The sequence below is a fragment of the Momordica charantia genome (assembly GCF_013281855.1).
Source record: "Momordica charantia cultivar OHB3-1 chromosome 3 unlocalized genomic scaffold, Mcharantia_2.0 BLBB01000003.1, whole genome shotgun sequence".
Taxonomy (NCBI): domain Eukaryota; kingdom Viridiplantae; phylum Streptophyta; class Magnoliopsida; order Cucurbitales; family Cucurbitaceae; genus Momordica; species Momordica charantia.
Genome location: NW_028275161.1, coordinates 20732103 through 20750829, shown reverse-complemented (window position 1 = coordinate 20750829; position 18727 = coordinate 20732103). Strand labels below are relative to the sequence as shown.

The window sequence follows — 18727 nt, the reverse complement described above, 5'->3', positions numbered from 1 at the left end:
TTCCGTAGAATTATGTACATCGAAAGAAGCCAAATTCATAGTTTGATTATGCTTTGTTACGGTCTAATTAATTACTTCTAATTTTGTGTTTTATTTACATTTTTATTGCTTCTATTGATCCAATGGCCAAGTGCCACGTAAGGTATTGGGTTTCCTAGCACCTCTGCCTAACTGATTAGGAATAGGGATTAGGGAACCAATAATTTTTCATATTACAAAATAATATAATTATTAAATCTTAACGACAAAAAATCTTTACTTTTTCTTGGTTTGCAGAATTTAAATTTTGGGAAATATTCAAGTTTTTAGATGAAGATGGGACCAATAGAAATGCAGGAATCGAGGAGGGTTATTATTTGTAATTGTAAAGATCAGGATGTTGTTGTTGTTACTGTTCATGATGCTGATGCAACAGCAAAAGGGAGCAATTATAATAATCCTAATCACACTGTTTGTAAGTATTTGTTCTTTTTGGTATTGTTTTTCTCGACGGAATTTCGTATTAGTAGCGATAATTTGTTTGGCTGTACAGTCAAAAAGAAAAGCAGGAGTCTTGAGTTATATAAAGCGGCACGCAGCGGTGACTGGAAGACGGCGAAGTCTATATTTGAATTGGATTCATCAACTCTTACAATGAAGTTAAATGATGAAGGAGACACTGCTCTTCACATTGCTGCTGCTAAAAAGCATGTCTCTTTTGTGCATAATTTGGTTCAGCTCATCTCCTCATCCGACTTGGCTCTCAAAAATGATAGAGGAAATACTGCCCTCACTATTGCCTCTATGTCGGGTGTTGTAAAAATTGCCAAACTAATGGTGGACAAGAATCCCACTCTCCCAAATCTTCTCAATCCTCAAAATCCTCAAAATCCAATTCCTGTTTTTGTTGCAATTGCTTACAAGCGCAGAGACATGGCTTCCTTCCTCCTCTCTAAGACCAATTTCTATGCTTTACATACTTCTCAACAGATTCAACTTTTTATTGCTACCATCTCCCTTGATTATTATGGTAATTAATTTGCCTTCCATCATAATTTATCCGCATCAAAGTTTGCCAATTAATTAATTATATCTTTCTCCTTTTTCTTAAACAGACATAGCATTGAAAATTCTTAAAAAGAAACCAGAATTAGCATTGGAACGGAGGGAGGAAAATGGCGACACAGCTTTGCACGTCCTGGCCAGAAAACCATATGGAACAATTGGTAGCAGTAGTGAGCTTCGGAAAACATATCTAAAATTCTGTAATACCGTGAGATTTCTAGGTACGTAAATATATATATCTATTTGAAGCACAACTATATGTATATATATGATATGATATGATGTGTTATATCATGTTTTCTCTTGCTAGGCTTCAAAGGACTCTACAATAAACTTTTGATGCAAACATTAGCTCGTCGAGTGGCTGAACGTTTATGGGAGGTTATTTTTGGTAAAAGACGATATGAAAAAGTTGATCCAAAGTCCCTCAATATTAATGCACGATGCAGCAAGAGTTGGAAATGTCGAGATCTTAATCGTGCTCATTCGTTCATGTGTTGATCTGATATGCATAGTTGATGATGATAATAAAACCATGTTTCACGTAGCAGCTGAAAATCGACAGGAAGATGTGAAAGATGTCTTCACTTTAATATATGAGATAGAAAGGATAGACACAATAATGACGAGAAGAATATTGTCTATGAGTTGTGAGAAAAATAAATGCTTCAGCATGCTACATATGGTTGCAAAATTGGCTGCTCCATCTCACTTGAGTAGAGTCTCCGGAGCTGTTCTTCAATACCAACGAGAGAGTGCATGGATGGAGGTATGTAGAATCTTTGATAATCTATCTCGGAGTATGTTTGGTAACATTTTCTCTTTCTTGTTGTTTAATAACCAATCTCTTTCTAAATTTTGAAAAACTTTAGAAAAGGAGCCATCTTTTTTGAGAATACAAAAACCATTTCTACTGGTTATGTTTCTAATAAATATTAATATTGTGCTATGGGAATGAAATTTTAATTTTACTTTTATTGTTCCTATTTTTTGCAATATATATATATGAATTCTGTGTTAATAATTTCTGTTTTTATAATTTCTTTATAGTTTCATTTAATATTTTTCTTTTCCAAAATTCATATTTTAAAATTTTCTATTGTATAATTTATGTTTTGTATTAATTATTTTTTTAAATTTATATTTTCTCATAAATTATTTGCTATTTTTAAATAAAAAAATATTTTGAAAATTTATTCTTTATTTAAAACTAATACTTTAGACTTTTATGTCAAAAAATAAAAAAAAATAAAAAATTATATAGTAAATTGTATTTCCTTTAATGAATTATATTCTTCAAGTATATTTTATATTATATCCACTAAATTTTATTTTACCTTAAAATAAAAATAAGTCAACTTGAACTAAGGCATATATCTCTGATGGAGAGGTCGTGAGTTTGAATCCTAAAACAATAAACAAAATGGTTACCAAATTTATTCCGATTTTTTATTCGGAAAAACTTAAGAAACAAGAAAAATATCTAAGATTTGAAATGTTGTAAAATTGAAGGCCGTGCAGGACATGATCAAGTTTTCTGAGCATTATATGATTGGATCTGTTCGTGTACGATATAATCATGGGATTGTTGATCTAGCTTATCATAGATGTTGGTCGTTCAACCCTTTGTTCGCATTGATGCACGATGACCTTCTAGGCGAGTGTAGAGAGCAGATCAGAATTACAGCATTCACGTGTATGTCAATGGCAACCTTAATTATAATTGTGGTTTCCATAGCATCCTTCATGATGTCAAAGGCCAATTATGGCCATGGGGACAGTACTACAAACAATAATATTATAATAATTCATACTTTCTGGCAAAACCATGGATTCACTGTGTTCAGAACATTAAACATTGTATCTGTGGTGTCATCTATAACTTCGATACTCGGCTTTCTATTTCTTCTTCTGCCGCGCCATTTTGAAGGTGATTTCTTGGAATTGGTGCCCATTAAGTTGATGGTGGGACTGATGATGCTATTTGTTGCTGGAGTATGCATGGTGTTGGCTTTTAGTGTCATCTTCTTCACTGCATATCATCAACTAAAGGCTAAGCCTTTGGTGGCTATTGGGGCAGCATCCACCCTTCCATTTTGCTATGTTTGTGTGGTTCACTCAAAACTTGTGGTGGGTTTTCTGCGATTTTCTTATTGGTATAAATTCTCTTTGAAGCGGTGCAAAAGAGAGTTATTCCGACATTGAAATTGTTAGGAAGACTTTGATTTTTTCTTATGGATTTATTCATTTGCTTGAAGTAAAAGCATTTTGATTATTGAGTGGTTAATATTCTCGAAAAAATAATTTTAGAGTTGAAATTATACTTTAGAATAGATCTTGTTCAAATAAATATTGCTGTTACTGCGAGGTGCCTTTATCCTATAGATAAGTAATTTGATCTCATACTCTTCAAATATAAACAAAATACAAATAATATGACTGTAGAATTAGATTTCTATTGTAATTTGTGGGTCTTAAAAGATTTAGCCGTCAATCTTGTGTAATTTAATTCAAGAATTAATTTTCTTTCATGCGTTAGTAGGCTAATATAGTATAACTGGAGCAAAATATAAAAGTTACATTAATCGTCCAAGTCTAAAGTTGAAGGGATTAAATTGAAAACTTAAAAGAGAGAAAATTAACTAAACTTGGAGTAAAAAAAGTAACTTCTTAAAAGAAGACAAAGGGTTGAAAAGTCAAAATCTCAATTCACATATACACATGCACCCACCACATATGACAGAATTTTGTAATTACTATGAGAATTCTACAAGATATATGTAAATAAAAGTGTCAAATCTGGAAGCAGTTATTGCTTATCTGGTATATTGAACCTACAAAAATTAATTTCCATTAATAATCCTGTGAATGGATGGGCACGTGCCATTGACTTGGCCCCAAAAACGAGATATCATCGTGGCCGTTGATGAGATGCCTGAAAAATCTTCAAGAAAGCTGGTAAATCAAAACTCAGCTCTGTTTCCTGTTTACTGTGTGGGAGAAAAAATGACTCTGAGAGGCCTAATCAGTCCTCCAAGATCCAGATCTTCTCCCAGAGATTTCAGACCGCACAATAATGGCGCCCCAAATCCGCCGTCGAGGCCCAATTACATGTCACCACGCCGCCGGCCCACCACGGCGGAGCAGCAGCACACTCAGACTCACAGAAAACCCAGTGCCACTGCTACACGTGCAACCAAAAAAAGTCCGCCCAGAATCAGACCTTCACCGAAACCCACTGCTCCCATCGTGCCTTCCCGGCGGCCAAATCCTAACGATCTGCACAATCAGAAGAAATTAGACACCAAAACGACGCCTAAAATTGGCGGTGCTAAACCATCGTCCCCTCGTACTCAGCCGCAGAGGCTGCGTAATGGGGTTGAACCACCGCGTGGGCCCACACCAATTTCCAAGAACACTACTCCAAAGCCAAAACCAGCCATAGCCATTGCTTCTGCTTCCAGATCCGATTCCCCTGCTGCTAATTCTTCTCCCAGCTCCAAGCATTTACCCAGCCCTGGATCGGCTCAACACCATGATATGAAGAATCACAGCCCTTATTCCGGCGGAACTTACACTCCACTTGCCGATCCTCAACTTAACAATCACTTGCAACGCCTTTCTATAGACGGTGAGAGCTCTTATCTTGTATATAACTCTTGAAACTTCGCCATTACCCTTCATGATTTTTTGGCTCCTGCAAATGGTTGTTAATTTGTCCAAAATTTGTTTTAAACCTTATTAATTTTTCAATTAGTAATTAGAGTCTAATTGCCAATTCCATTATCTTTGTAATGCTTATAATGCTATAAACAGCTACATTTTCATTTATAGGTTGTAATAAGTATCAATATTCATAGATCCATCTTCAATAATTGTTTATTCTAAATCTATGTTAGCTCGTTGGAATCTGTAACATGCCCTCAAGATCGTGATTTTTTTTCCTCATCAATCTTAGACGGATCTCATTTTTGGACCATACACTCGCGAGTTTGTAGCTCTATAGTATATTAATATTTATGGGTTCTCAAAATTAATTTACAATGCCAATGAAACTGTCCAAAATTTTTTATATATGATGTTTAAATCCTGAAAAATTAAAGAAAGACAAAAAAGTTTTGAATCAATTTTTTTTTTTTTTTTTAATCCAGGAGGAACTAGATCTAGTTACTAATTATTATAGCGCTTTATCCTGAAATTTGTATATATGTAGGTAAAGATCTTGCGAGCATCATCCTTCACGCAAATTCGATATATGAATCAATTGGCTCTGATACGATGGAAGAATCTTTCCAAAGCAATGCTCCAAGAATATTTCAAATTTACAAAGACATTGCATCTCATCGTCAGGAGAACTCATCCGTTACATCTTACTTCACAAAGCTAAAGATATTATGGGACGAACTTGAAACTTACAGTGACGATGTGCCTCAATGTTGTTCCTGCGGTGCAATGGAGAAGCTGAGTGGGCATGTGGAGAGGGAAAAAGTTATGCAATTTCTCATGGGATTAAACAATTCATATTCCACCATATGCCCCCAAATCTTACTTATTCAGCCCTTCCCAACGATGGAGAAAGCATATTCCATTATAATTCGAGAAGAAAAACGGATGGAGCTGGTTACGTCGTTAGAAATGGTTGCTGCAAAAGTAATGGAAAACAAGTGGCTTCTTCAGAATGATCAGTCGAGTAATGGTTATGATGATGGTATTCATGAAGAAGTTAATGGCAACACTGAAGATAATGTCGAAATTCCCAGCTTCCCAAATGAGTCATTGCTCATAGATCTTGGCTCTCCTGTGCGATGTTGAATATTTTCAGCTCAAACAAGTTTCAGGTTATGATTTTTTTTTCCCCTTTTATCCATAGAAGAATTGTTGCACCTTCTCAAAAGAAAAAAAGAAAAAAAAAATTGCATTTCGCTCTCATATGTTCATTATTTCTAAATTACATAAAATGTATTTTTTTTTCAGGATTTGAGGACAAAAAGAAATAACTTTCCAAATATTAATCATTTAATAATCAACCATTAGTGTGAGATCTCGAGTTAGAAACGACTTATCTTCATATTAGTGTGAGATCTCACACGGATTAGAAAAGACTTATCTCCACGATTGGTGAGTAGGAATTCATGCTTACTTTTTTATGTAGTTTATTTTTAGTGAGTAAAAACATTTCATGAATTTGATTTAGTTATTAAATGCAATATAAGGTGCTTACTCAATACTAATAAATCACGTCAAGAAATAAGTAAGCTTTCTACACTAATTAGTGTGGAAGTAAGATTTTGTCCATTCTTCTATTTAGGTAAGATTGTAATATTTTGATGGAGTGTTTGTTTAGTCAAGAATTGAAGTTTTCATATGTTATGTTATGTGCACGATGATTGAGAAAACAAACACATTGCAAACATAAAGAAATTGTAGTTTAAGAATTTCGAGGATTAAAACAAATTAATCATTGTTTATACCTAGGCATTGAGAGCAACAACGTTTGGTGTGTGAAATTTTGTCGTATGTGGAGGAAGGGTGGAACCGGGAAGGCACGCACTCTAAAGTTTGGCTCTCACATGCCAAACTAAATTCCAAATTTTAGATTCCAATATTTTATAATCACATAATTAATTGGTAGAGAGAGAAATGCATCATATGTTATTGTCAATAACCCTCAGAATCACGTTACATGCGTATAATCACATAGTTAATATTTTTTAGATTAAATTATATCAAATGTCCATTAACTTTAGAGTAGGTTTCAATAATACTCTTATACTCTTTTATTTTTATTCTTAAACTTTAAATTTATTTCAAAACTACCATTTCATCAACTTTTGGGTTGAGATGAACATGGTAAAGTGAGCGATGACTTGTAAAAAAGTGTGGTACACGTGAGAGAGAAAGGTTTCAAGTTTCATATTTATGCATTTGTACTTTTAAGATATGTGTTCAATTATATCATTATTATTATTTAAGTTTAATTTTAATCTTAAGCTATTGAGATTGTTTCAAAACATGTCATTTTCCAAGAACACTGCTCTAATACCAAAACGAGTAATTGCTTCTGCTTCCTTATCTGATTTCCCTGCTTCTAATAAAATATTTCGATTCTTCAATAATAATTCTCCCAAGTCCGAGCATTTGCCCAGCCATGGATCAGGTCAACACCAAAAATACGAACTTACACTCCATTTGGTCATCCTCAACTTAACAATCACTTCCAACATATTAGTATTTATGGAGTTCCAGGATCCTGAAATTACTATATATGTGTAGGTAAAGATCTGGCAAACATGCAGACAAAGACATTTGCATCTCATCAGGGAAACTCATCAATGATCTCCCTCTATTAGATGTATTTGCAGCGGAGAAGATGAGTTTGTCATATCCCGCCGGTCTTGGTTTTGATTTCACCAAAAATGCTTTATACTAATTGAGATAATTGTCTCATCTATATACCGTGAGTTATGTTCTTCCTTAGTCGATTTGAGATTTTATTTATATTTAGCTTGCAAACTCAATTTATTCACGTGTTTTCAATGATTGAGAAAACATATTCTATTATAATTCCAGGAGAAAAATAAGTTTTTTTTTCAAGTTTAGATAATTTTAAGTAAAAAATATCATATGAATAACATTTTTATTTCCATTAATCTTATTTCGATTAATTTTTATTTTATTTCTTGTCATTTCAATTTAACAACTCAAATTTATTTGATTTAGTAAATCTAAAAATAAGAAAAATGTCATTTGTTGGATGGGTACATATTATATGGTGGCGGTGGATGAAAAAGTAGGTGATAGATCAAGAGACGAGACCTTAATAATAAACGGTTGAAAAGTCAAAGTCAAATCCTCGAGTGGCAATAACATGCACTCACCATATGTGACCGAAAGGAAGTATAAATGAAGAAATAATACAAGTAGCGGTGAAGACGTCATTGCTTATCTGGTTTGGTGACATAAAACTCTGATTTGTGAAGCTAATTTTAATTAATTATAATCGTGTGAGTGTGTGAGTGGGGATTGAGTTGACCCGAAAACCCCTCCATTGGATCGCATCGTGGACGTTGACTTTGAGGCTGATGAGATGAGATGTCTTAAAAGTCGAAACCAGCTATGTGTTTGGGCGAATGAGAAAAATGAGAGGCCGAGGCCTAATCAGTCCCCCGAAAAGCCGATTTTCTGTCACAGAATCCGACTCACAAAATAATGCCGCCGCCAATCCGCCGTCGATGCCCAATTACATGTCAGCAACCCGGCGATCCACGGCGGCGAGGGTGGTCAATCCCAAACAGCAGCAGACCACTCACACAAAACCCACTTTTGGTTCTAATGCTATTCGTGCAACCAAAAACAGTTCGCCAAAACCCACCCCCGTCGTGCCTTCCCGGCGGCGGCCCACATGGGCGCCAAATAATCCTAACGGCCACAACGACAATTCCACCACCAAATTAACGATCGCTAAAATTACCACAAGTAGAAACTCGAACGTTAATGGAGTTCAACAACAACCGCGTGGGCCAACACTAATTTCCGTTGCTTCTGGTTCCAGCCATGGATCGGGTCATCACCAAGATGCGAACAACAATAACATTGAAGGCGAAGAAGAAGATTCTACTACAGTGATCGGTCATCCTCATGTTATCAATCAATTACAACAGCTTTCTATAGACGGTGAGCTTATATAACTGCTCTTCAAATTTCTCCATCCATTTCTCTGTTGATGATTATTTGGCTGCAAAAGATTCCCCATTTCAACCTTGCAAATGGCTTTTAAATGTTGGTTCAAAGTATTTATTCCATTAAAAATCATTTTCATTTGCAAATCCTGAAGTTACAAACAGAGGTCTTTTATTTTTATTTTTATTTAGTCAAACTGTTAATTTAGTTTATTACTTTATTAATTTGTCAATTAGAAATTAACTAGAGTTTAATTGCAATTTTCGCTATCTTTGTGATGCTCTAAGTAATTACATTTTGGTTCTAAAGGGACCCCTTTGCGGAAACTTTCCCAAATATTTTTTATATATATAATCTTTCAATTTTGAGTTCGGGGTACGGTATGGAGTAATGGTATGGAGTAATGGTAGAATAAGTTTAAATATAATTGATTTTTCAAAACCACCATGCGAACCATACCTCAAAAATCAATTTTAAAGTGATTTTAAACTTTCTTAAAACAAAATTTTTAATTTGTCAAATATGATCAATAGAAAAAAAAGAGAAAAATGAGTAATTTTGATAATGATCCAAAGTGATTTTGACAGGGTCAGAAAGCACGGGGTTAATAGAGCTTGTCTTGATCTTGAAATTGTCCTATATATTGTAGGTAAACATCATGCGAAGATGGTGTTTCGTGCAAATTCCATGGATGAATCTGTCGGCCCATATACAAAGGAAGAATGTTCTCCTCAAAGCAATGCTGAGAGAATATTGGAAATTTACAAGGACATTGCATCTCATCGTCAAGGAAACTCATCCATTACATCTTACTTCACAAAGCTAGAGACATTATGGGAAGAACTTGAAACTTACAGTGATCTGCCTCAATGTTGTTCCTACAGTGCAACAGATCAGAAGCCAAGTAAGCTTGTGGAGAGGGAAAAAGTTATGCAATTTCTTGTGGGGTTAAACGATTCATATTCCACCATCTGCTCCCAAATCCTTCTTATTCGCCCATTTCCAACGGTGGAGAAAGCCTATTCCATTATAATAATGCAAGAATAAAAACAGAGAAACATTGTTTTGTCGTTAAAAATTGTTGCAGAAATAGTAATGCTTCTGTGCGATGTTGAAGATATTTAGCTCAAATAAATTTCAAGTTAATTATGTTTTTTTCTCTTTTATCCATAAGAGAATTCTTGCTTTTCGCCCTCATATGTTCATTATTTATTAATCATATGAAATGTATTTTTTTTCAAGACTTGACAAAAATATTTGTCCAAACTACTAGTCATCTAATACAATGTGATATATATCGAGGTAGAAAATATTTATCTCTATGATTGGTGAGTACGTAGGAACTCGTACTTGTTTTTTTTATATGGTTTATTTTTAATCAGTGAATAAAAATATTTGGTGGGATTCATTTAGTTATTAAATGTAATAAAACTGCTTAATACAAATAAACCACTTTAAGAAATAAATAGGATTTCTACTTATTAGCTAGTGTCATAGTGTGGAGGTAAGTTCTTCCGTTTGAGTAACATTGCGTTGAAAAGTTTCATTTTTTCTCTTATATATCATTGAAATAGTTTGATTTTCATTACTCAAATATCATTCTTTTCTCTAATTAATCTTTCCAAATTTTGTACAAAATTCAGAACTTGATAATTTTGCTCTGATCGAATAAATTAACTTCATACTTCTCCTGTACTCTACTTGTCAAATTCCCAAACGACGACGTTTCCATCCTCTGCAAGTACGCATCAAAAAGAAAAATCAATCAAAGATACATATACTTCGAAAAGAAAAAGGTAATAAATTGTTAAGATATGGCTTCTGAATGATAATAAGGTGAAATAAGTACGTCCTCAATCTGTCCAATAGCTTTTAAAACTCGCAAACTTTAACCTTTCCATTTATATACAATAGGTTTATGAAAATTATAAGACACAAAATTGAAAGTTCAGATATCTATTGGACAAGACGTTTAATGATTTATTAGACATCTTTCTAAAGTTCAACCATCTATAAGCATTTTTTGAAATTCACCACTAAACTTATAATTTAACGGTCATAATATCATTATCACTAGGAATTATATTCAGAGCGTACTCCCTAGAAAGGTCTTTTGCTTCTTCTGCCATAGCCGTCTGCAGCGCTGCCCTCTAACTCAATTCCACTGTCATCCAACCTAAAACACAAATACTAAGGTTTGAGGGTTTTTTTTTTCTTTCTTTTCCATAAGAGACTATGAAATATGAAATGCACCTAAAAACATAAAAACACTGAATGTAGTCTAGTCACTAAAATGGAGTTTTGAATCATATTTGATATAAAAAGCCGCCTGAGTTTTGAGACAGATTTAAATTTGAGGATTGGGTTGGAGATGCCATCCTGATTTAGTGGGAGAACATATTCTACTTTAATTAAACTGCAACGAAATTAAGAAGGAAAAAAGTACGAGAACAAACTTATTTAACTCACATATAAACAGACACATCTGGCGACCGTGGAGTCACACGAACAGAATAGTATGACGAAATATTATAATCTCAGCCACGGCGGCAACAGTGAATGCAGATCTTTGGTGGCGGCCTTCATTTTCATTTCGTGGTGGGGCGTTTTACGTGGTCACTAGTGATTAGTTTCGTTAAGGATCTCACACTGAAAAAAGTAGGAGATATCTAACAATGATTTATAATATAAGTGGACTACTCTTTTTATTATCAATTACTACTTAATTATACTCGTTTTGATTATAATATAATATAATTAAATTACTGTACATACGAGCTAAGTCCCGACAAGAGATGGGGGAAGATCCCCAATAGAGCCCGCACCACTCCATTGCCATTTCTAAAGTCAATGTCCTAACGTGGGCCATTCACACAGATACATGCACCCACCCCATATGCGAACCTAATAAAAATAAATAAATGAATAATAAAAGTCGTCGAAATCAAAACGTCATGGATTATTTGGTTTTAGCTACTGACAAAATTAAGGCTCTACAATTAATAATCCTGTGCGGTTGACTTGACCCGATCAAAAACAATCCATTTCCCATCTGAACTAAAGGAGATATCGCATCGTGGGCGTTGATGAGTCTGAAAAATCTTCACTGGGTTTGGGGCGAAGTGAGAGAGAGAAATGACTAAGAGAGGCCTAATCAGTCCCCCGAGAGCCTTTTCTGGACCAAACAATGCCGCCGCAAATCCGCCGATGAGGCCCAATTACAGGATGTCACCACCCCCCCGACCCACGACGGTGGTCAATCCCAGCGAGCAGATGTTTTACGAGCATTGGTTAAAAGCCACTTCTAGTTCTAATGCCATACGTGCAACCCATATCGCTCCGCCAAATCCTTACGATCTGCAGAATCATCAGAAGAAACTAGACCACAACAACAACAACAATTCCAGCACCAAAACCACAGCGCCCCCTCCTACTCGCCACCAGAGGCTGCGTAATGGGGCCACGCTAATTTCCAACAACACTGCTCCAAGACCAAAAGGACCCACTGCTTCTGGTTCCAGATCCGATCCCCTTGACGCCAATCTGATCGCTCCAAAATTTTCTGATTCTCCAAATAATTCTTCTCCCAACCATTTATCCATCCATGGATCGGGTCAACGCCAAAATATCAGCAACGTCGGTAATAACGGTGGAACCGCTTATACTTCACTTGCTCATCCTCAACTTAACAATCACTTACACAAACTTTCTAGAGGCGGAAGCGGTGGCAATGACGGTGAGACTTCTTACCTTGTATATTCTTAAAGATACAACCATCGAAAACAAAACAACTTTAAAAAGATTTATAATAAACGTAGACTACCATGGTAATTGCAAATTGGTTTTAAAATCCATCAATATTCATATAGGTCAATTATTCCATAATTGGTAGTTTAATTGTTTTTATTTAGTTAAGCAGTTAATTTAGTTTATTTCTTTTATTAATTTGTCAATTTTTTTTGAGATATATTAATTTGTCAATTAGTTTGGAGTTTAATTGCAATTTCTTATATAATGTTTAAAGTTTTAAAAGTCAAATAATGCAAAAACATTTTGAATTTAAAATGTAAGGCTAACTAGAACTATGCTCATTTTTTTAGCTTATCCCGAAATCCCCATATACGTAGGTAAAATTCCTATATATGGTGGTCAAGATGATCACATTGTCCTTCATTCGAAATGTTCTTCACAAAGCAATGTTCCGAGAATATTCGAAATTTACAAGGACATTGCATCTCATCGTCAAGGAAACTCATCTATTACATCTTACTTCACAAGGTTAAAGACATTGTGGGACGAACTTGAAACCTACAATGATCTTTCTCAATGTTGTTCCTCCGGTGAACATGTGGAGAGAGAAAAAGTTATGCAATTTCTCGTGGGGTTAAATGATCCATATTCCACTATCTGCCACCAAATCCTTCTTATTCGGCCGTTTCCAACAGTGGAGAAAGCATATTCTATTGTAATTCGAGAAGAGAAACGGATGTGGAGCTGATTTTGTCCTTACAAATTATTGCAGCAAAAGTAATATAATGCAGAATAAGCAGCTTCTTCATAATGATCAGTTACTGCTGGAAAGGTTTATAGTAATTAATGTTGAGGAGCAAAGAAAGTGGATCAAAATGAAAGGGAAACCATGACCACGTCGAAATTCCAAACTTCTCTAATGGACCATTGCTCATAGACTTTGACAGTGCGATGTTGAATATTTTAGATTCAAACAAGTTTTAAGGTTACGATTTTTTTTTTCCTTTCATGAGAATTGTTTCTTTTAGTCCTCATATGTTCGTTATTACTCAATTACATGAGAAGTGTTTTTCTTAGGATTTGAGGAATAAAAATACTTTATTCAAGCTATTAATATTACCTAATCCTCCCATTAAAGTAAGATCTTGAGTTATAAAAGATTTCTCTCACGCACTATAATAAATCTGGATTTTAACGATGGTCGAAAAAAGAATGAAGAACGAAAGAAAATACGGAAAAAACGATGACGCACATTTAATGCACATATATAGTGACATTCACTTTTAATGACGAGTAAGGATCGTTATTAACAGCGATCGTCATTAAAGAGAAACAAGGACAGGACACTCGAATAGTTTTGAACACCTGACCGTCGTTATTACCCTTTAATGATAGGGCATGACGTGTCATTAAAAGTGAAATGTGTTGTTTTGGTAATTAAGCAGGAGTTCTTATTTATTTATGTATGTGGTCTATTTTTAGTGAGTAAAAATATTTCATGAGATTCACTTTTTTAATAAATGCAAAATATTAATTGTTTAATACAAATAAACCATGTCAAAGACATAAGTAGGATTTCAAATGATTAGCGTGGAAGTAAGATTTGTCCATTCTTCCATTTGAATAAAATGAGTTATATTGAAAAGTTTATCTTTTTAATAGTTTGATTTTCATTACTCAGCAACTGTGGAACCTTTATTAAGTAAAAAATTAGTTATAATTTTGATATGTTGATTAGAAAACAAACAAATTACACATAAAAGAAATTGTTATTTTAATCGAATTCAAGGTTTATACTTTATAGACATTGAGAACATTTAAGAGTATGAAATTTTGTCGCATGAGGAGAAAGGGTGGAACTGGGGAGATACGTACTACTTTTAGCCGTCTCTCACATGCCAAACCAAATTCCAAAATTTTGATTTCAATATTTCAATATTTCTTATTGTCAATAACCCTTCGGGATCATGTTACATGCATATAATCTGTTATGAGTGGAGTGAAACGAGATTCGACAAATAAGCGAAAGATTGAGACTAGATCAAAGACTGGGAGAGTCCAATTGTACAAAGCGACGAAGCAAAGACTAGAGAGTCTAAATCGTTCTGACCGATCATGACTTGATCCCGACCCCTGCTCGACACCAAGCAATTCTCAACCGTCTCTTCAATCTTCTATGATCATAAGACGTGGCTCAGTCCAAGGAAGCCTCCATTTCTATATCTCCATTATCAACCATGGGTTGGAAAAGTCCCACGTGGAAGATTTCCAAGAAGATCTTGATGGAAAAACTCATATAAATAGAACAACAAACTAAATCCTAGAGGTATACTCTATTACCCTCCACATCTATATACAATTTCTCCAATTCTAACTTAAACATGGAAACCCACAAAAGTAGTTTTGTGCTATTCGGTTTTGCAAGCTCCGTAATTATCGAAGTTTGGTGTGAATTCGGCAAGATCCCTAAAGGTCAAATTCTTGCATCAACATAATTTTTTTTTTTTGGTTCAATTATACTAAATGCCAATAAATTTTAGATAAGTTTCAATAGTAGCTTTTTAAAATTTTAAAAGCTCTATTTTTATCCTTAAATTTTAAATTTTGAATTTGTTTAAAAAGTGACCTTCCATTAATTTTTTTTTGGTGAAGATGGAAAAGTGAGACGTGTCGGTGACTTTTAAAAAAATGGGTACACGTGTGGTAAATGTTCGAAGTTTAATTTATGTCTTAGGATAATTTTTTCTATTATATCCTTATCATTTAAGAAGCTTCATTTTAACTCTTAAATATGAAAATATGATGACTTAATATTATTTAATCTAAAAATAAAAATTTTAAAAAGTTTAAGAGTGTAATTAAGTTCATGGATCCATATTTCTCACCATACTTAAGTTTTCCTTTAAACAAAAGAAAGAAAGAGAGAAAATATAGTTCATGGATATTTTGGAAATCATCTCATTTTTATCGTCAATAACCATTTTTCTCGTATAATGATGCTATGTGAATATGTCTCTTATCAATCGGAATTGTTTGCTAAAAGGAAAAAAAAGTATCGAACAAAATTGGAAACTTTTATTGTGATTTAATTTGATATAGTATAGAAACAAAATTCCAAAGAAAAAGGAAGTATTTTAAGATATAAGTTGCAAAAATTGTGAACAAGTAAAAGTTACCGTACTTGTTCAAGCCTAGGGGTTAAATCACTTAATTGAAACTATAGCATAAAAGTTAATTAAGCATATAGAAATACAAACGAGGACGTGTTTTGTTTAAAAAAAATGAGGACGTGTTTAATTAGTGATCTAAAAACCGAAATTAGGTAAAACAAAAACAAGAGATTCAATGAAAGAGTTAGTTGTGTTGTATGTTTCAGTATTTTCGAATACGTGTTTAATAGTTATTTGAAAATTGAATCTCAATAAAAAAATATATTTAGTAATATATTTGTAATTAGTGAGTTAGTTACCGACTAAATATTTATATGAATCTAAAACAATATAAATTAATTTTTGTGTTGTAAATTTTTATATAATTATAATTTTACAATATTATATAATTTATAATATCCCAAAATATTCCGCCCAAGTTGAAAACAGTTATAAATAAATGCATGGGCGTTGGCGGGGGATGGGAAAAGTCCTAATTCACATTTCACACCTACAATGCACCCACAAGTGTGAACTGAATTTTCAAATTTAGAAGGTATATGTAATATAAATAGACACCCCATTAATAATAATAATAATAATAATAAAAGTCGTGAAAACGTGATTGCTTATCTGGTTTAGTGACAAAGTTAAATTAAGGGTGTGCTAATTTGAATTAATAATCCTGTGCGATTGACTTGACCCGGAAAACCCTCCATTTCACATCTGAGACATCGTGGCCGTCGATGAGTTGAGACGTCTTAAAAGTCTTCACTGGGCGTTCCCATCGAGAGCGGGAGAGAGATGGCGAGAGGCCTAATCAGTCCCCCGAGATCCTTCGCTGGATCACCCAGTCGTCCCCTCGCTGATGATCTCCACTTTTACATGTCACAGTCCCGGCGGCCCACGGCCTCGTCGGTGGCCGATCCCTCCGACCACCGGACTCCGCCCAGAACTAGAACTTCCCAGCGGCGGCACACGGCGGAGAAAAATGCTGACGACCTCCAGAATTATCTGAAGAAATTAGACCGCAACAACAACAATTCCAGCACCAAAACCACCGCTAAAATTAGCAGTAGCAGACCATCCATATCCCCGCGTAATGGGCTTGAGATTGAACAACCGCGTGGGCCCACACCAATTTCCCACAACGCTGCTCCAAAACCAAAACCAGCCCCAGCCATTGATTCCCCTGCTCCTGATGCTAGTACTGCTAATAACGCCAATCTCATCGCTCCAAAATTTTTTGATTCTCCACATAATTCTTCTCCCACCCATTTATCCATCCATGGATCGGGTCAACGCCAAAATATTAACAACGTCGGTAGTAACGGTGGAGCCTCTCACACTCCACTTGCTCATCCTCAACTTAACAGTAACTTACACAAGCTTTCTGGTGACGGTGACGGTGAGTTCTTATCTTTTATATATATATATATATATAACACTTGAAACTTCTCCATTATCCTTCATAATTATTTGGCCCAATTTTTCTTGCTTCAAATGGTTGTTGGTTCAAAATATTGGTGTGATCCATTTTGGTAGAAACGTTTAAAATCAAGATGATTTTCAAAAATCAATTATATTTTAAATCTTTTTTAAATCTATCATCCCTCTCAAACACACATAGATTCTAGTACCACTCACTATTGACATATGAATACTTATTGGATAATTGGTTGTTTATTTAATTTAAACGGTTAAATTTAGTAATTTATTACTTTTATTAATTTTTCAATTAGTAATTAGAGTTTAATTGCAATTTTCATTATCATTGTACTGCTATAAACAACTACATTTAGGTTATAATAGGACCCTTTTGGAAACTTCCCAAAATTTCTTATCTATAATTTTATTTTCCACATTTTGAATCTTAATTTTTTAAAAAATCTAAGACTAAAAAGATCTCTGCTGAACCTTATTGTAGCTTGTGTTGAAATCCCTATATATATAGGTGAAATTCCTATATATGTAGGTAAACATGTCGCGAACATTGTCCTTCGTGAAAACTCCATATATAAACCAGTGGGCTCGAATACGAAACAAGAATGGTCTTCTCAAAGCAATGATTCGGAAATATTCCAAATTTACAAGGGCTTCGCATCTCATCGTCAAAAAAGTTCATCCGTTACATCTTACTTCAAAAAGCTAAAGATATTATGGGACCAACTTCGAAATTACAGTGATCTTCCTCAATGTTATTCCTTGGGTGCAAAGCAGAAGTTGAGTGAGCATGTGGAGAGAGAAAAAGTTATACAATTTCTTGTGGGGTTAAATGATTCATATTCCACCATCGTCAGCCAAATCCTTCAAATTCGGCCTCTTCCAACGGTGGAGAAAGCCTACTTTCTTACAATCCAAGAAGAAAAACAGAGGGCATTGAATTCACCGTTGAAATTGTTGCAGCAAAAGTAATGCAAAATAAGTGGCTTCTTCAAAATGATTGGTCGATACAATGAATCAATGATGTTATTGAAGAAGTTAATAGTAATGTTGAGGAGCAGAAAGTTGATCAAAATGAAAGTGGAACCCATAATGATGTCGCCTTCTCCATACAACCCTCAGCGATGTTGAATATTTTCAGCTCAAACAAGTTTCATGTGTTTTTTTTTCTTCTTTTATCCATAGGAGAATTGTTTGTTTTCGGCCTAGCTCATATATAGGTTCATTATTTCTCAATTACATAAAATTTGTTCTTTTTAAGGATTTGAGGAAAAATAAAATTAAAATAAAATACTTTGTCTAATTTATTAATCATCTAATCTTAGAGTGAGATCTTGAATTAGGAAAGACTTATATCTACAATTAGTGAAAATTATTTGAATTTCCAAATGAGAGTTTAATTTGACTTATTTAGATTATTAATTAAGTCATAATAAAATATATTTAAGCAAGATTTAAAATGTTGATATCGAGAAAAATATAGAAGTTCCAATTGTATAGAGGACATATCATTGTTGGCAAAAGTTTTGGGAAAATTTATGGAAATAAAAAAAAAACTTATAAAAATTATTTAGATTAATAAATGAGATTTTAGTTGTAATTTAATGAGACTAAAATTCAACATATGTTTAATCACCATACTTGTAAACTTGAGTAATACT

The 18727-nt window shown here is 34.1% G+C and overlaps 5 protein-coding genes across 9 annotated transcripts; all 5 read left to right on the top strand.

Annotated features, from left to right (window-relative positions):
* Window positions 1–315: 315 nt before the first annotated feature.
* On the top strand, window positions 316–3249 carry LOC148212560 (uncharacterized). The gene is made up of 5 exons (XM_088122248.1): window positions 316–1009; window positions 1095–1265; window positions 1355–1435; window positions 1560–1813; window positions 2557–3249. The coding sequence occupies exons 1-5, from the start codon at window positions 316–318 to the stop codon at window positions 3247–3249; spliced, it is 1893 nt and encodes a 630-aa protein (XP_087978374.1).
* Window positions 3250–3984: 735 nt separating this feature from the next.
* On the top strand, window positions 3985–7548 carry LOC111008588 (uncharacterized). Of its 4 annotated transcripts, XR_002601129.2 has the most exons (4): window positions 3985–4675; window positions 5258–5882; window positions 6019–6162; window positions 7318–7548. XR_002601129.2 is itself a non-coding variant. In XM_022281334.2 (3 exons), exons 1-2 carry the CDS (start codon window positions 4051–4053, stop codon window positions 5854–5856), a joined length of 1224 nt encoding a protein of 407 aa, XP_022137026.2. In that variant the 5' UTR covers window positions 3985–4050; the 3' UTR covers window positions 5857–5882; window positions 7318–7548. The 4 variants fall into 4 exon arrangements, 3 of the variants coding, with proteins under 3 accessions (XP_022137026.2, XP_022137025.2, XP_022137024.2); XM_022281334.2 differs by lacking the exon at window positions 6019–6162; XM_022281333.2 differs by lacking the exon at window positions 7318–7548 and having other exon boundaries at window positions 6019–7266.
* Window positions 7549–8062: 514 nt separating this feature from the next.
* On the top strand, window positions 8063–9919 carry LOC111008986 (uncharacterized). Its single transcript, XM_022281877.2, has 2 exons — window positions 8063–8718; window positions 9374–9919. Exons 1-2 carry the CDS (start codon window positions 8175–8177, stop codon window positions 9769–9771), a joined length of 942 nt encoding a protein of 313 aa, XP_022137569.1. The 5' UTR covers window positions 8063–8174; the 3' UTR covers window positions 9772–9919.
* A 1682-nt stretch (window positions 9920–11601) lies between these two features.
* On the top strand, window positions 11602–13550 carry LOC111008934 (uncharacterized). Of its 2 annotated transcripts, none has more exons than XM_022281814.2 (2): window positions 11602–12460; window positions 12852–13550. In XM_022281814.2, the coding sequence occupies exons 1-2, from the start codon at window positions 11860–11862 to the stop codon at window positions 13220–13222; spliced, it is 972 nt and encodes a 323-aa protein (XP_022137506.1). In that variant the 5' UTR covers window positions 11602–11859; the 3' UTR covers window positions 13223–13550. The 2 variants fall into 2 exon arrangements, with proteins under 2 accessions (XP_022137506.1, XP_022137505.1); XM_022281813.2 differs by having other exon boundaries at window positions 11605–12460; window positions 12825–13550.
* Window positions 13551–16243: 2693 nt separating this feature from the next.
* Window positions 16244–18350, top strand: LOC111008978 (uncharacterized). The gene is made up of 2 exons (XM_022281864.2): window positions 16244–17031; window positions 17551–18350. Exons 1-2 carry the CDS (start codon window positions 16428–16430, stop codon window positions 18036–18038), a joined length of 1092 nt encoding a protein of 363 aa, XP_022137556.1. The 5' UTR covers window positions 16244–16427; the 3' UTR covers window positions 18039–18350.
* The last annotated feature ends 377 nt before the right edge of the window (window positions 18351–18727 follow it).

Bases quoted from the DNA above. Each gene is read 5' to 3' on its own strand.
- LOC148212560 (XM_088122248.1), top strand. From the start codon at position 316: ATGGGACCAATAGAAATGCAGGAATCGAGGAGGGTTATTATTTGTAAT. The intron at 1,266-1,354 runs GTACGTAAATAT...TTCTCTTGCTAG, and splicing joins TAATACCGTGAGATTTCTAG to GCTTCAAAGGACTCTACAAT. The intron at 1,814-2,556 runs GTATGTAGAATC...GTAAAATTGAAG, and splicing joins GAGAGAGTGCATGGATGGAG to GCCGTGCAGGACATGATCAA.
- LOC111008588 (XM_022281334.2), top strand. From the start codon at position 4,051: ATGACTCTGAGAGGCCTAATCAGTCCTCCAAGATCCAGATCTTCTCCC. The intron at 4,676-5,257 runs GTGAGAGCTCTT...GTATATATGTAG, and splicing joins GCAACGCCTTTCTATAGACG to GTAAAGATCTTGCGAGCATC.
- LOC111008986 (XM_022281877.2), top strand. From the start codon at position 8,175: ATGAGAAAAATGAGAGGCCGAGGCCTAATCAGTCCCCCGAAAAGCCGA. The intron at 8,719-9,373 runs GTGAGCTTATAT...TATATATTGTAG, and splicing joins ACAACAGCTTTCTATAGACG to GTAAACATCATGCGAAGATG.
- LOC111008934 (XM_022281813.2), top strand. From the start codon at position 11,860: ATGACTAAGAGAGGCCTAATCAGTCCCCCGAGAGCCTTTTCTGGACCA. The intron at 12,461-12,824 runs GTGAGACTTCTT...TCATTTTTTTAG, and splicing joins CGGAAGCGGTGGCAATGACG to CTTATCCCGAAATCCCCATA.
- LOC111008978 (XM_022281864.2), top strand. From the start codon at position 16,428: ATGGCGAGAGGCCTAATCAGTCCCCCGAGATCCTTCGCTGGATCACCC. The intron at 17,032-17,550 runs GTGAGTTCTTAT...ACCTTATTGTAG, and splicing joins GCTTTCTGGTGACGGTGACG to CTTGTGTTGAAATCCCTATA.